Below are 17245 nucleotides of genomic sequence, written 5' to 3'. Positions count from 1 at the left end.
GGTACGAGGTAGTCTTGATGTGGTTGACATCGAGGAGCCGAGATAGATTGGCAAACAATGTTGCGTCGAACTGGCGACCACGGTGAGTCGTAATGGTGGAAGGGACACTGTAGCGGCTAATCCACAGAGCGACGAGCGCTCGGGCTGTCGACTCCACAGTTATGTTTTGAAGAGGCACCGTTTCAGTCCATCTTGTGAATCTGTCAATGCAGGTTAACAGGTAGCAATGGTTCTCGCATGGAGGAAGTGGACCAATAATGTCGACGTGTAGGTGGCTGAAGCAAACGTCCGAGGAACGGAACGTGCCGAGAGGAGTGACAGTGTGACGATGCACTTTAGACTGTGGGCACCTGAGGCAAGCACGTGAGCAACAACTGACGTATACGTTAATGCTCGGCTACACATAACGTGATGTGATAAGTCGCTGTTTGGCGCGAATGCCAGGGTGAGCCAAGGAGTGCAAGGCATCAACGACTGCTCGACGAAACGGGAGAGGTATGTAGGGACGAGGACGTCCTGTCGACGTATCACAAACGAGGGGCACGTCACGTTCAGGCACCAAGACCAGGGACGAGAGATGTGCCGCGGTTTTGTAGCAGTTGGAGGTCCTCGTCATTCTTCTGGGCGGCAGCCATGGCAGTGAAGTCGATGCTCGTTCGGCCGTATTGTGTTGCATGGATAGCAGCGCGAGAAAGCGCATCGGCAACGGCGTTGGCTTTTCCACTGGCGTGGCGCATGTTACTCGTGTATTCCGAGATGAAGTCGAGCTGTTTGATTTTGCGGGGTGTGTGAGTAGTGCTGGTGGACGCTAAAGCAGACGTCAGTGGTTTATGATCTCTAAGGATGTGAAAGACGCGTCTCTCGAGGAAATGGCGAAAGTGCTTTACAGCCAAGTAGATGACGAGCAGCTCTCGGCCGTAGGTGCTGTAGCGGCGCTCGGGAGGGCCAAGCTTCTTGGAAAAAAAGGCGCTGGGCTGTCAAGCGTGAGCATCGGACTGTTGCCGACGGCAGCGTCAGATGCGTCTACCATGACGGATGTTGGGGCGTCGCATTTAGGGTGGGCGAGGAGTGTAGCGTCGGCAATGGCTTCTTTGATGTCTCTAAATGCATGCTCAGCCGCATCGTTCCAGGGTACCGGGGTAGTCGGTGTTTTGACGTCTGTGTAAAGGTCGTTGAGAGGCTGCAGTATATCCCGGCAGCAAGGAATGAAACGACGATAAAAGTTAATAATATCTGTGGTTTAATGTCCCAAAACCACTATATGATGACGAGAGACGCCGTAGTGGAGGGCTCCGGAACTATCTGGTGTTCTTTAACGTGCACATAAATCTAAGTACACCGGCCTCAAACATTTTCGCCTCCATCTTAAATACAGCCGCCGCGGCCGGGATTCGATCCCGCGACCTTCGGGTCAGCCGTCGAGCGCCATAACCACTAGATCACCGCGGCGGGGCACGATAAAAGGTGGCGAGGCCAAGAAATTCACGCAGCTGTGGATGGCTGAGGAAATTCACTAATGGCAGTTACACGAGTCGGTAGTGGACGAATGCTGTGTGCGTTGACGCGATGGCCGAGGGAGTCCAGCTGCGTGACACCAAACTCACTCTTAGGGCCTTCAACAGCGAGGCCGAACTTGCTCAGTCTCTCAAGCACTTTACGTAGATGGTGCTTGTGGGCTTCAGTAGAGGTACTGAAGTCAAGTATATTGTCGAGACAGGCGAAGCAGCAGGTCAAGCCACGCATCACCTGGTTCACGAAACATTGAAAGGTTTTTGCCGCGTTGCGAAGACCAAATCGCATGTGTACATATTCAAACAGGCCAAAGGGTGTTATAATGGTGGTCTTCGTAATGTCTGCGGGTTCTGCTGGGATTTGGTGATAGGCTTTGACCATGTCGATCGTACTAAAATGGTACAGGCGTGCAGTGCAGAAGTGAAATCCTGGATATGGGGAATCGGGTACCGATCCGGAACAGTGGCCTTGTTGAGAGCACGGTAATCGCCGCATGGGCGCCAATCACGAGTCTTTTTAGGGACCATGTGGAGTGGTGAGGCCCAAGGACTGGAGGAGGGACGAATGAAACCAAGATCAACCATGTGCTCAAACTCCTTTTTGGCAACAGCGAGACGATCGCGTGCGAGGCGACGAGCCCGGGCAAATACGGGAGGACCCTTCGTGATGTGTGTGGGAATCGAGCGCGCCATTCCCTTTGGCGCCTCGTTCCCCAGCTAGCGCGCGTGTTGGCCCCGCGCGGCTTGGGCGCCGGGAACCGCCGTTAATCGGCAGTATAGGGCTGACGCGCTGGAGTTTTGAGTACTGTGGCGGAGCCTGGTGGCGTGCGCCGAAGTTGCTTGGGTAGTCAAAAATGGACGCCGACCGGCGAGTTACGCAGTTCTCAGTTGCTTTAAGCGTTTTACTTAATTTTGCGCCTAGTTTTCAGGCTCAAAAAGTGCTTAAAACGTACGCAGGAACTTGTCCGCTATGCCTGCAGAGTCTGACATGTTTGACGAGCGATCCCTGCTTCAACAAACCGTGCCGAAAGCAGGTGGTCTGGACGACGGCTCTGAGCAGCGCGCAGTCCCGAAGCGCGCTCGCCGCCGTTATTGTTGCGTGGTTAATTGCCTCGAACATGGGGGTAAGGATCCTAATGTGCGGTTTTACTGGTTCCCCTGAGAGCCGTACGAAGTGGAGCGACGGAACCGCTGGATACGTGCCGTCCGACGCGTGAAGTGAGTACGCGAGCAAAACGTGGTTTGCAACGTAACGTGCTGATTACTTTTCGTACGCGCGTGCACGCGTTTATATATGTATATATTCCCTATGTGCAGTCCAGACGGCACGCCGTGGCTGCCGACGGCGATCACGAGGATATGCAGCCGGCATTTCGTGCGAAACGAGAAAAACGATGCCATGAGTCACCCTGCGTATGTGCCTACGATTTTTCCGGCAGCTTACAGCCGGCTGCTTCCAGCGGCCGGCTGTAAACATTGCGCGCCGTCGCTCCTCGACCGCCACCGCACGCTGACAGAATTTGACGAATTCCCTAGAAGCAAATGTTGAAAATTACGACCGCGCATGGGGGGGGAGGGGGGGGGGATGTGTTTGCGACTGAATGCGGCAGAAAACGGCACACGACGCGAATGCGCTCATTCGGGCCGCCGACGGCTAGCCTTCGTCACTGCACCTTTCTTGATTCCGTTTCGTCGTGTAATGCAAATCATGTCGGCTTTCTTAACAGCAATCATTTCGTTTATGCACTGTCGTTAATCGCGCCAGCATGCCTCGTAAAACTTAACTCGAGTTCAACGTCGTATGAGATTCGCTGCACTTGCGAGTTGCAGCGCGCCGAAATGGTTCCTTCAATCTCCTGCACGTCGTAAACATACTTGACGTTGACGAGCTTCTTGCGTTTATGCAGATTGCTTGGCCTGAAGAACTCAGCCACGCCAGAAACTGGCCGAGATCCAAAGCGCAGCACAATAGACAGCGGCGGCTCCATTGCGCATCTGAGCTTAGTGCTGCATGTGGCCACCTGTCTGACTACTCGAAACCAAAGAACTTGTCGTAGGGGGCGCTTTTTAGCACCGTTTTCGCAGCGCCGCCTGGGCAGCCAGTCAGGCCTATGGCGACCACGGCGGCAGCGCCAGGCCTCTTTGTCTGGTGCGAGCCATGAGTCGGCTTCCCGGCGCGCGTCCGGGCATGCCTCCACATGCTCACGCCACCAAGCTAGCTTACATCACTGCGCAGCGCCTGTCCTCATTGGCCGCCAGTGACAACCCCCTTCCCCCTTGAGCTCGCTTCTGTCTGGCGCGGGCTTGCCCGCGTCAGATGCTCTCAGGCCTTGACGAGAGGTTGACGCGCTGCTGAGCAGGCGGCTTCTCGTTCGCGCGTTCGACTTCGGCCCTCGTGCGTGAGTCGTCGCGCCGTAGACAAGCGTACTTGCTCGGTCTTGCGGAGTTACCTGTACGGCCTGCAAGCCCGTGAGTGTCGCACTGTGCTGCATCTTGGGTTAATAAACCCGTTGTTGTTGTTACCCTGCCTCGTGCGTGGTTTCTGCGCCGTGTCGGAGAAAACGACGAACCCGGCCGCAGCGTCGTCGCACGCAGCGGCAGTGGAGAACGTCGCGTCCCTACACGGTCGCGCTCGTAGGTAAGCCTAGTGCAAACCTATCACCACATAACTGGCGCCCAACTTGGTTTCGGCATGGCAGCGGAGCAGTCCGTCTCGAGGCGCTCGTTCCTGCTCGATCTCGTGGCGACGGACTTGATCTCGTTCGATGCGGACGACGCCGGCAGCACGAGGTAAGCTCGCCTTAGCGGCCCTCGGCTTTCGGCCACCGGGCGAGATCCAGTCTTGGGGCCTCCATTGGTGATGACCGCTCGAATGTGGACTACAGTCCTAGCCTAGCCAGTTTCGGGTTTTCTCAGCTGTTCGAGACACACGCGGAGTACGTGCTTTCGGGCCCCTCCAATGCGTCGTCTCCGCTCGCTGGCCTTCCTTTGTTAGCAGCGCAGCTGAGTGACCAAACCGCCGCACCGAAGCGTCCCTTCCTAGGCCACATGGTGCTGGCATTCACACGCTCGCTGCAGGGGCGTAGCCAGAAATTATTTTCGGGGGGGGGGAAGGGGTTCAACCATACTTTATGTATGTTCGTGCGTGCGTTTGTATGTGTGCGTGCCTATATACGCAAGCAATATTGAAAAATTTCGGGGGGGGTTTGATCCCCCCCAACCCCCCCCTTGGCTACGCCCCTGGCTCGCTGGCCCATCGTTGTCACGAGCGTAAAGGGTTGAGTGTCGTCCGCGAGCCGCTCGCATAGGCGACACCGTCGCCGCGTTTTCCGACGATCATTTTCCTCATGCGCGCCTTGGCGACGCTTTCGGCAAAGGTGAGCCACCGTGCTCCGTTGTCGATTCGTTTGCCTGTCGCATGAGGCATCATGCATCTGTCGGTTGCGTCGGTGCGGAAACCCTACTCTTCTCCGTGCCGTTTATTGGCCCCTTTAGGTCTAGCGTGCACGGCGGAGAACAGGCGCGCGACCCTCGGAGCCGCTACACACAATTGCGGCACAGCTCCAGGCAAAACATTGCCTTTCATCTCATGAGCAGCACCGCTGTTTCGTGCAGCGCTTCGCGGTTGTTTGTGCGCTGGGAGGATCGCGCGCGCCGACAGCGCTTTGTGCATCTCCCTGGTCTTTCGCTGCCCGTGATTCTCGGTCGCGTCTTTCTCGCGCGCACGGGTATCGTGAATGACTTCCCAAGCGGTGGTTACAGGGTCGTCCCTTTCGGCGCCCTACTACCATTTGCAACCCTCGTAGTGGCTACCGCTGCTTTTTAAGTTCGGGACGCCACTCGAGATTTCGCTCGCCGGAAGCTTGTCTGCTATGTCGATGGAGTGCCATTGCTGGAGGAAACGAACCCCATGGCGCTAGTCTGGCTTAAGCGCTTGCGCGAGCCCTCGGGCCGCCTCGCGCGCTGGGCGTTGACTTTGCAGCGGTACAACTTCGTTGTGCGCTACCGGAAAGGGAGTTCAAACGTCGTGGCTCACGCCTTGCCGCGTGCCCCCGTTTCGGTGTGACACTTGTGTTCGCCACTCCCGAGAGCAATCGTATCGAGTAGACTCCGGGGCCTCTGGCTCCAATGGGTCGAAAGGAGCGAACCCCGACGGCGAATTGACTTTCGCGTCGATCGCCTCGGGTGAGCACGTCACGTCAGCTGGTATCCTCTTAAGCAGAGAAGAGACACCAAAGGCACAGCAGTGCGATCCGTTTTGGGCTCCAAGAGCCGTGCTCCCAAGGAGCGGGCGCGTATTGACAGTCTGGTATTGCTGTCGGCGCCGTGTGCCGTTTACGCAGTCTTGTATTGCTGCGGGCACGTTGGATTCGCATCTGTTTGTCGCCGGCGGAGTTCTCCTGCGCTCCACATCCCGCCAGAGGAAGCTCCCCAGGAGTCTTCAAGGTGGGGGTACCCCGCAGTCTAAGGAAAGCCACCCTCGGCTAATTCCACGACTCGGGATTGGCCGGACATACGAGTGGCCGTAAGACTTTTCAAAAGTTGTGCCGCTCTGCTACCTGGCCAGGCATAAACGTGACGCTCTTCACTCCTCGTGTGACAATGCGTGCAGTCTCGTGCGGGCAAGCCCCCCGGGCTCATGCAGCCGCCCTCAAACCCTTTCGTTGCCCGCAGCAGCGACTTGGGAGGGGGGGAGGCGGTCACACAGCCGCAGGAAAACCGTAAGGCTGGCCCCAAGTCACGCCACCGGTAGAACCTGTGGAAACGCACTTAAGCAACCTTTCTCCCACTAACAGGTAGCTGGACTTTTCCATACCATGACAGTGAATGGAGAATAAGCGCTAAGGTGCGGCGGCACACGTATGGAAGTGGTAGAAGGCCCTCTTGGCCCAAAATACCCTCTGACGTGTTGTCCAAGCCATAACCTGGCAAGCGCCCCTTTGTTGGGTAGCACTGTCAGGCAGGCACCCTTTTCGGCAAGCCGGCATGCCGGGGGCATTTCTGTCCACTCCTGCGTCGCCCCGTCGTCTCCCTGCGCCTACCGTGCCACCAGCCTGTTCCAGACCTGATGGCCTGCTGTTCCCTGGTCCTCCCAGCTGTGGCCTGCTTCCTGCCTTCTGGCCTGCAGCCACCACCTCCACCCAGCCTTACCCACCTGGCAGCTTCGGCAGCCGGCCTCGGCGGCTGGTCCGCCCACTCAAGCTTTGGCCCAGGCCTGAGCGTGGTCGCTCCGGCTTCCGTTCCTGGCTGCCTGCTGTTCCGGCCTGCCGTTCGTGGTCAGCCCCCGTCCCAGCGACTTCCGGCGGTTGGCTGCCGCACGCAACTTGCAGCCATGCCTCGTACGTTCCCGGCTGCCAACCTCTCCAGAACGGTGAACATCGAGCGGGCTGGCTGCCCGCCCTTGTGCAGTCTTGCCCCCGTTCCTCCTGGGCTGCGGACTTTCTCTCGGCAGTGGGCTCTCCCCGGTGGTGTGACCATGGCCGACTTATGGACTTGTACCATCGGGAAGACGACACCCCCCCTGTTGGACTTTGCCCCGTTGGCCAGCACCCTTGCGGCTGAGCTGACCTTGCCACTTGGCCTCGGACAGCCTCTTTCACAGGCTGGCCTCGGTCTTTAGGAGGGGGGAATGTGGAAATCGAGCGCGCCCTTCCCTTTGGCGCCTCGTTCCCCAGCTAGCGCGCGTGTTGGCCCCGCGCGGCTCGAGCGCCGGGAACCGCCGTTAATCGGCAGTATGGCGACCACGGCGGCAGCGCCAGGCCTCTTTGTCTGGTGCGAGCCATGCGTCGGCTTCTCGGCGCGCGGGCACGCGTCCGGGCATGCCTCGACATGCTCACATGCTCACGCCACCAAGCTAGCTTACGTCACTGCGCAGCGCCTGTCCTCATTGGCCGCCAGTGACAACCCCCTTCCCCCTTGAGCTCGCTTCTGTCTGGCGCGGGCTTGCCCGCGTCAGATGCTCTCAGGCCTTGACGAGAGGTTGACGCGCTGCTGAGCAGGCGGCTTCTCGTTCGTGCGTTCGACTTCGGCCCTCGTGCGTGAGTCGTCGCGCCGTAGACAAGCGTACTTGCTCGGTCTTGCGGAGTTCCCTATACGGCCTGCAAGCCCGTGAGTGTCGCACTGTGCTGCATCTGGGGTTAATAAACCCGTTGTTGTTACCCTGCCTCGTGCGTGGTTTCTGCGCCGTGTCGGAGAAAACGACGAACCCGGCCGCAGCGTCGTCGCACGCAGCGGCAGTGGAGAACGTCGCGTCCCTACACGGTCGCGCTCGTAGGTAAGCCTATTGCAAACCTATCTCCACATGTGATGTGTCCGTTTCGTATAACAGCCTGGCAGACGAAAGCTGCACCGTACTGTTCACTACTTGCATGCGCGTATTCTCGTTCATTTCGCCGCTTTGCTCCGCTATACGGCGCTTATTGACTCGGCGGTCGACGCTCGCGCGTTCAGGTTATAATAATGAGCGGCTGTACAGTAAACATCGAACTACTTCTGTAAGGACCCGTTTTACTTTCGTGTTACATCGATTCCTATGACGGAGGGAAGAACCATGTTTTTTCTCACTTTTGACAAAAATCACTCCTATTAAACTATCACAAATGAATACCCTTTGTATATACTTCGAACTGAGTGCGAGCGTGCATTTTTACGTTAGGCCGCATCAGCGGTGTCCAAGTGTCTCAACATGACTCATTTCACACATTTTTCTATGTTTGCGGCCCTTGCTCATCGAAACTATTCGTTCATTGGCCTCCATAATTTTTTTACACGCTTATGGCATTTATCGAGGCATATGATGTTGCAGCACTGCGTTGATAGCCATTGCATAGTTTTTGAAAAATTGTCATTTCGGGCGCTTCATTGCCGTTTTCGTCACCACAAAGGATATCGTGAGAAAAGATAGCGGACGTCGATGGGAAAAATTAGAAATCGCCATTCCATTTCTAGCAACCTGCAGATATTGAAGGTTCTTCGTGTATGTAGTGCTGTGTTTTTGAGGGATTTTTTCGTCAACCTGGATTTCGCCCACTACGGCAACATTTGAATCCCTCCCATGGATAGAAAAAGACGTATTCTTGCAAAGATAATGTAGGAGGTCAAGCTCCAAACTGATTGCCCTCACTTTTATAAAACAGAATCTGCAACGGTCGAGCACGACGTCTGGAACGTTTGGCATGGAATGACCCTATTATATAGCGTTCGATGCCGACTGAAGCCTGTAAGAGCCCATTGCAGTTTCGGCGTGCACGGATGAGCGACTGCATTAATCTTCTGTCGAGAATGAGACCATGGATTAGCATCGCGGCGAGGAGACGTCATTTTGATTTGCTTAATACGCAAATACGTATGTGTGTTGAAATTCACTCGAAGGGTAACACAGACCAGACAACGGAAATTACTATAACTAGCCTCTATAATCGCTTTCTCCATTTCCGGTAAAGGGAAGCTCTTACTTTACGTCAAATAGGCCCTCTCTTGCCCTGTTTTGTTTGTAGGGGCGCAGCTAATAGTTCGAACATTACCCGAATAAACTTTGTAAGAAGAAGAATGTGGCTAAGATTGATGTTAGTGAATAAATGCAGAAATGAATGGCCTTAATGAAACGCAGACGAAGAATATTAGGAACACCCAGCTGTTGTGCCTTCTTACTTAAATATCAGTTTCACAACCGAGAAACAGAGGCGAGATAGAGCGCTGTGTGTCGGAAACTAAGGCTGTGTGAATTAATCACCCGATGCAGTGTTTTACACGCAGGCGAATGAGGAAACATTTACGTTCTAGTTCTTTCTTTGGTGAACGTAATTGTAGCGTGAATGTGGTGATCTCGTGTGTCGTGTGCCTTTTGACGCAATAAAACAATTTCGAAGGTATCAGTTGCAAAAACAATACTTTCAATGAGGAAGTTTCCATGCGGACAATAAAAAAATTTAAATGTATGCTGCATGCCTGAAGGCGTGCAACCACGCTATGGCAAGTCTCTCAGTGATCTTGTTTAGAGAAGACTTAAAAGAGCTCAGGTTTGGGCTTCTTGATTATAAAAAACTACTAATTCGAGCGTACTAACAAGATACACAAAACAAAAGCAAACAGAACACGTGCAATAACAGGAAAAACGCGAACTAAAAGTTGCTAGTTAGCGCTTGTCCTGTTCGTGCACGTGTCTTTAATACAATGCGCTTTTTTTTTCGTGTCGCAGTAGCGCGATGCAGTCAGTACATACAGAAGTGTGTGTGTGTGTATTTGTGCTTGTGTGTACGTGTGCGTACGTGCGTGCGTGTTTAAGTGTGTGATAAACAGAGCCGTGAACGTAAGTTTTTAGTGGTTGTAATGTACCGTGGTTCCTATCTGGTCTTGACAGCGTTTGGCCCACGCCGCCGGCAGCTACGAGTTGCTGCCCCAGGGAATGCCAATTGCTGGCTTCGTGCGCCAGTTCTGCGGATACGCGACGCGCGGCATCTGCGCCTTTCTGGCTGACAGCTTCGCCAATTTCGGAAGCAGATACATTAACGAGGTACGTGGAATGTTAACAAGTGCGTAAGTGTTAATTACTCGAGATGTAGAGAGAGAGAGAGTGGGGAACGAGATTGCGAAAGACTTCTTTGAAGACAGAATGCGAAATTGCCCAGGTGAACGTTAAATTATAAGAAAAAACACACTATCGTCATCGGAGCTTCTGAATAATGCCTAAGATTGCGAGAAATTAGTAAGTGCGCAGAGTTAATTTGTCGCCAGAGATGTGCTTCAAAAAAGAAATTGTGCAATTTCTAATTTGTCAATTGGTTGATTGATTCTTTCATTCATCTTTCTTTTTTCATTATCACAAAAGGAGAAAGACCTGTTATTTTTTTCGATATATCAGCTTTTGCAAATTCGGATCAAGTGAAAGGCCAAATATAAAACAAGAAATGACGTAGTAGACAGCTGTTCTAGATTGTGGTTGCAGTTTTGACATGGCCTGTGCAGTATCGAGCATTATTCAGCACTAAGGACACTCGATGACCCGAAGTATCAGTGCACGCAACGGTGTAATGTGCGAGCTACCAAAGATGTAATGCTTCATCGCAGATAAGCAACGAATGAACACACGACATGGAGCTCGAACATAAACCGCGCATATCAGCAAGCAAACTGGCCATATTTACCTGACAACGTCGTGTGGGGAATGAAGGAGTCTTTTCAGTGATGGCCGGCTGTTGGTGGCAAGTATTACCTCTCCACAGGTGGGATTCGCCTGGCGGACGTGGCTATAGCAACCCTCCGTCGGAGTGTCTCTGTCCGGAAGTATGCGTAATACCCACGCTCCTTTTGGGACGACTGTTGGAAGCGCTCGCGGGGAAATTCTCTTATCTCATTCCGTCCGGAATGAGGTAAGAGAATCCACTTGCTAAGTGGTTTTGATTAACGCACTTTCCAGAGAAGTGTCCAGAGGCGAGCTGCTGAATATTAGCGACTGAATATTATATTATTACTGAATAATGTATAAGCTACTGACTATTATATTAGCATAACGATTGTTAGTTCCCAAACGCACTCCTAAACTTTGTTGGTCAAGGGCCTTACTCATTTCTTGCCAATAATTTTTATGCGCAATTCCATTTAGCATTAACAAAAAATGGAGCTATCTGCCAAAGTTGATGGAAGGCTCTCTATTCTTCACGCATAATCATTTCCTGTATAACATTCTATATACTTCTTTCTTTCATGCAGTAAAAAGATTGTTTCTTTGATAGACGCCTTTATTTTTTAAAATAATTTTCCGCTTAGAAAAAGCTTGTTATGGAGTTATCAACGCGTAATACAAAGAAATCCGACAGGTCCCACGCTTCGTGGGAACTAGTTTCATACGAAGCAGCCTACCTATAACCTTTGCCACATTTTTTGCTGTGAGCCAAGCGTTACGAGATGGATCGACGTCATTGTGTGAATTGAGTAGTTGTGCGCATAACGTGGTTTTACCAGGCACAACAACTACACAGGCGCCCAAAGAATAGCTGATGCTCCGACGTAACATCGGCACTCAATTTAGAGTAGAGACGTCAGTTTTATCGCAACGAAGTGCAAGCTACGCTGCGGTGATGTGCATATCATAAGTAGCCGTAGTCGGCGTAATCTAGCAACGCTTTATAATAGCTTGTGGAGTCGTGCGTGTATATATGTTTATTACATTCTTATGAAAATGGACAGCCAACACTTTAACGGCAATTGGCGTTGTCCCGACTCGACGCCTGTAGAGGGTCTCTTTGCGAAACAGTTTGAAGCACTGGTGTGGCTCTGTGGCAGAATACTTGACCGCCTTGCAAAACAACAGCAACAAAAAAAAATTCGGCAGATCCCACGTACCGTCGTAGTCGATGTTATGCGAAGCATGCGGCGGGAAGGTAACTGTGGCGTAATTTTTCTTTTTGCTTAGCGACACGTTACAAAATGACGCTAAAGATTTGTATACAGTTTATACGCACACATATATGTTGAAGAGCCGCATATGTGTTATATAACCAGTTGTTTACGGTTGGGTAACGCTGCCAATGGCAACGTGGGTATTACCAACACCAGAAGCGGTAAGCTGATATGTAGTGCTTATACGTGTCCCGAGAACGCACGCACGTTTCACGAACCCGTGTGCATGTGTGGAAGAAGTTCTTGACAGTTCTTGAACAAGGGTATCATCACTGTGATCAGTGAGCACGAGCTACTGGTCATGACTTGTTAAAGGATCCGGTCGCGATGGTGGTGACGAGGGGTCCATGTGTAGTGAGGTATGTGGTATAGTAGAGCTGTTGGAATTCATGGATGCCTCGGTCATTTCGTCGACAAATTGTCTGCCGACAGAGCCGGTGACATGTCGGAACCTGAAGCCACCCTTCGCGTTGGTGAGGTAGAGGCCATCGAGGCTGGTAGGCCTGGATAGTGCTACGTAGACCAACATCAGTGGATGGTGCTTGTCGTATTCGTAGACAACCTGGGCGTATGTGGCCTACGTAGTCTAGTCTACAAAGCGGCTGTCAGTGAATCTGGCATCATCCTCGGTCAGCATGAAGCCATCTCCCAGCCTCGTAAGAAATGAAGAGGACACTGCGTCGTTCTGGCGGACGAAGTGCACTTTACGGTGCGATGATGTGGACATCATATGTAACTTTCGTTAATGTATTCCTTCGGGCTCGAGCAATGCTTCACTATGGCTTGCTGAATCATAGGATTAAAACGTAACGTTTATTAGACTGCTATAAAAGCGGACCCATCACTAGAACCACAGACGTTAATCTATGACTCCTGTATCGTAGGAGTACTTATCGTAGGAGTATCATATAAAGTTTATTGCTTTCTTGTAAAATTAGATAGCAAGCACCACAACCACAATTGACGCTTCACCGATATTACGCCTGCGTAGGCAGCTTTTCCAAACCAGTTTATAGACCTGGCGTGGCTCAGTGGTATAATACCTGATTGCCACGCAGAATGCTTGGGTTCGATTCCTGCTGAGATCCTAATTTTCATTCTTTCCATTCGTCGAGTCAACGCTGCTGATGTTGGTTTTCCTTAACGCTCTAGCAATTTAGTTACCAATGTCTCTTCTCGCCGCTCCTGGGTAGATATAAACTGTCAATCACCTGTGGCGCATACCCGCACACCGCGGCCCGTGGCAAACGGGTATGTGCCACACGTGTCTAGTGGAAAGGGTTTGGCGACGTACGCGACAGGATTTTCATGTTATTCATGTCATGACCCAACAATCATATTCGTCAAGTGATCTCACCCTCCCATGCCAATTTTGGTCGACACCAAGTTAAGGAGGCGACCGTGAGAGCACTCAGACGTAGGCGGCTAGATAGATAGATAGATAGATAGATAGATAGATAGATAGATAGATACGTAGATAGAAACACTTAAAGTGCCAATGGTTCGCTAAGAAATGCTTCGCATTTAAAAAAAACATGGTTGATACCTCCCTCATAGAAATCGGTATAACATGAAAGCTAACCATGTCTTGATACCTCCCTCATAGAAATCGGTATAACATGAAAGCTAACCATGTCTATACAGGAGTTGTTGACTGTTTATTGTACGAGGGCTATTTTAAAAGTAAGGGCCGTTTGCCAATATATAACTGTTTAGCATCGGAATAAAGATTTTATTGTGCAGCGCAATCTGCTAATTCTTCGCGAAGGTACAGAAGTCAGTGTTCTGACTCAGTAGTCGTCTGCTTGTCGAGGAATGCAAACGACAATGTCTGCGAAAATCGTTGCTCGCCTCTGTTGTGAAGTGAAACCTGTAATTCAATCTTTGCTTGCAAAATGATCATCAGCTTCTCATATTTCCGCGGAATTGTGCCTAGTTTATGGACATGAAGTGATGAGTCAAGGAAAGATCATAAAATTGTGTCGAGACTTCACAAATGGCCGCACGAATGTGCACGACTAAGAGTGGAGTGGAAGGGCCAAAACCCAGACAAACGAAACTGTTCAACAAGTGGACCGGGCATTACGATTAGATCGACGACTAACAGTTAGTAGTCTGTCTGATGAAATTCACTTGCCCGCCGCACTGCAATTTGCACAATTGTAACCGAAAAGACCAGATATCACAGTGTGTGCAAGGCGGGTACTAAAAATGCTTACCGACGAACTCAAACAGCAAAGAATTCCCAGGCGGCGAACTTCTATGCAGAGGGACTAAAGAAACTGGTGCTGCGGTACGAAGAGTGCTGGGAATTTAACAGTGATTATGTAGAAAAGTGATGTTGTCTTGTGCTAAACTAAACCAGCCAATGAAATATTTTACTAACAAATATTTAATTTTGGGGACAAAACGGCCCTTACATTCTGAATAACCCTCGTGCATTGATGTATGAGAGCTTGCACAATGCCTATTAGTGTTTAGCAGCTATAGCACCGTTGGACGTGGATGATGATGATGATGAAATGAACTTTATTTGGTCCTGGAGAACCCCGATCAGACAACCCCCGAAGGGGGGTCCGCCGCAGTTGCTGGCCGCGCCCACGCCGGTACTGGAAGACCGTGGCCCTCCGCCCGTTCGCAGGCCTCCTGGACTGCCGACAGCTGGACTGAGAGCTGATGCACCCAAGTTGACGCCTAGTGGCACATATCCATTCCAACGACAAACGTCCATCATCTTGACTTAACCCATGCGGTAGCTGGAGTAGTTCACATACACCCAGACGCAGCATAGGTGGCCACGCAAAGGTGGCTTCAACAAGCACGTAATGGAGACTGGTACTCGATATGCACTCATTCAGGGCGTCGTCATCTGACGAGACAAATGACAAGACGAACGCTCCCAGTAATAGGGCAACCTACGCGTGTGTTCATGCATATACCAAACCGCGCTTCAGGAACGTGATAGGCAGTGCTCGTAACATGAGCCGTGAACACTGTAAGGCGTTCCGCTAAACGTTGGCGTCTGACGCTGCACCGAATCACCCACAGCGCGACATTCGCCCGTAGACGTCTTCACCTTTCTGTGCCTCTTATTGCAGCAGTTTTATTAGTCGGTGCTATCCCACTCAAAGGTCAAAGGAGTAGGCGGCAGAGAAATGCGGTTGGTGCATGTGGAAGCTGCACCACCCTGTCGACGAGTCTTCACGCTAACACGACGCGAAAGGCAAAGCACGTACTGCGTCGTCACCAAACTGAATCATCGCGTACGGCGAGTGGAACCGACCGTACAGGTTCCTAAAATAATGCTTCGAAAGCTTCCGTTGTGCTGAAACTAAGGGAGCACTTCTAGTCGGCACACGTTAGTGTCATGATGCAGTGCTTCACTTCACCGCTCTTAGAGGGTGACACCGCCCCGCCATCACCACTGTGAGAAGGAGGTGTGAGAGATACAAGGCACGCTTCTAAATCCTCGTGGATGTGCATCGTTGGCGTAGTAGGTAGAGCGCCGGGCACCCTTCGTCGCCGACCGAGGTATCGTGGGTTCACTTCCATGGCTATACAAATCAACGAATCTTTTAACAGCAGAGCTGTGTAGCAAATCGTTCCTTGTATCACGTGTCACGAAAATATCATAATCGGAAACGGGTATGTTCCACAGAAATGGCGTAAATCCTAATACTAACCACTGGTCTACTAAATATGAAGAAGGCAACAGTTAGCCAAACAGATAGCTGAGAAGCAATGGCGGCGAGTCGAAGACCCCGAGTACGTACAACGAGAGAATTCTAGGGAAAGAGAAAGGCAACGGCGGCTGCGAGAAGACCCCGAAGCGATGGCAGGCCTACGCCACCGATGACGTGCCCGTAGGTCTATCAGAGGTGCGAACGCTTGGTTTCAGCGCGAGGTTCTCTCTCTGGAGTTTGGACATCGGGGTCGTGCCTGTGACTGTCTGTGGTTTAACTCTAAGCTCTCTGCGCTGAGAATCAACAGAGAAACTGCCTAGCATCACCTAGGTAAAGCCTGGCAACGACCCGGAAGCAACCTATATATAACTTACGTCACCTAGCTAAGGCCAATAACAACCTATGACCAACCAAATTAGTCTCCGGAATCGTCCAGTTTCGTGTTTCAAGCCTTGCGCGTCTTAGTGCAAGCTTCGTCAATTTTCTTAAATGCGAAGCACTTCTTAGTGAAGCTCAGGCACTGTGGCCCCTTTCTATCTATCTATCTATCTATCTATCTATCTATCTATCTATCTATCTATCTATCTATCTATCTATCTATCTATCTATCTATCTATCTATCTATCTATCTATCTATCTATCTATCTATCTATCTATCTATCTATCTATCTATCTATCTATCTATCTATCTATCTATCTATCTATCTATCTATCTGTCTGTCTGTCTGTCTGTCTGTCTGTCTGTCTGTCTGTCTGTCTGTCGGTCTGTCTATCTATCTATCTATCTATCTATCTATCTATCTATCTATCTATCTATCTATCTATCTATCTATCTATCTATCTATCTATCTATCTATCTATCTATCTATCTATCTATCTATCTATCTATCTATCTATCTATCTATCTATCTATCTATCTATCTATCTATCTATCTGTCTGTCTGTCTGTCTGTCTGTCTGTCTATCTATCTATCTATCTATCTATCTATCTATCTATCTATCTATCTATCTATCTATCTATCTATCTATCTATCTATCTATCTATTTGTCTGTCTGTCTGTCTGTCTGTCTGTCTGTCTATCTATCTATCTATCTATCTATCTATCTATCTATCTATCTATCTATCTATCTATCTATCTATCTATCTATCTATCTATCTATCTATCTATCTATCTATCTATCTATCTATCTATCTATCTATCTATCTATCTATCTATCTATCTATCTATCTATCTATCTATCTATCTATCTATCTATCTATCTATCTATCTATCTGTCTGTCTGTCTGTCTGTCTGTCTGTCTGTCTATCTATCTATCTATCTATCTATCTATCTATCTATCTATCTATCTATCTATCTATCTATCTATCTATCTATCTATCTATCTATCTATCTATCTATCTATCTATCTATCTATCTAGCCCGCTACTTCTGGGCGCTCTCCTGGTCGTGGACATGAGGCCATGGCAATCAAGGTATTCCAATGTGTCGTCTACAGCAAGCGGTTTCACTGCAGGTGTGGAGGCATCGGCACATATGAGAACACGGCGATAAGCAACTTCAGCGTAGGCCGCATCTCGCTTCGCCGGCCGCCAGACAGAGAACACACACAGACAAGCAGCGGAATCGGCTAGGTCTGCGTTGCGCACATCA

At 50.6% G+C, this 17245-nt stretch overlaps 1 protein-coding gene across 2 annotated transcripts in view; it reads left to right on the top strand.

Moving 5' to 3' along the window:
* The window catches only part of LOC119385327 (lipase 3), a 90353-nt gene that overhangs the window by 61615 nt on the left and 11493 nt on the right, over positions 1-17245 (top strand). For both annotated transcript variants that reach the window (XM_049413153.1, XM_037652791.1), the window contains exon 6: positions 9871-10023. In XM_049413153.1, coding sequence (XP_049269110.1) covers positions 9871-10023 — 153 coding nt within the window. The remainder of the gene's footprint in view (positions 1-9870; positions 10024-17245) is intronic.

The sequence above is a fragment of the Rhipicephalus sanguineus genome, chromosome 3 (assembly GCF_013339695.2).
Source record: "Rhipicephalus sanguineus isolate Rsan-2018 chromosome 3, BIME_Rsan_1.4, whole genome shotgun sequence".
Lineage (NCBI taxonomy): Eukaryota > Metazoa > Arthropoda > Arachnida > Ixodida > Ixodidae > Rhipicephalus > Rhipicephalus sanguineus.
The sequence above is the reverse complement of the archived record's forward strand: the minus strand, read 5'-3'. Positions and strand labels throughout refer to the sequence as shown.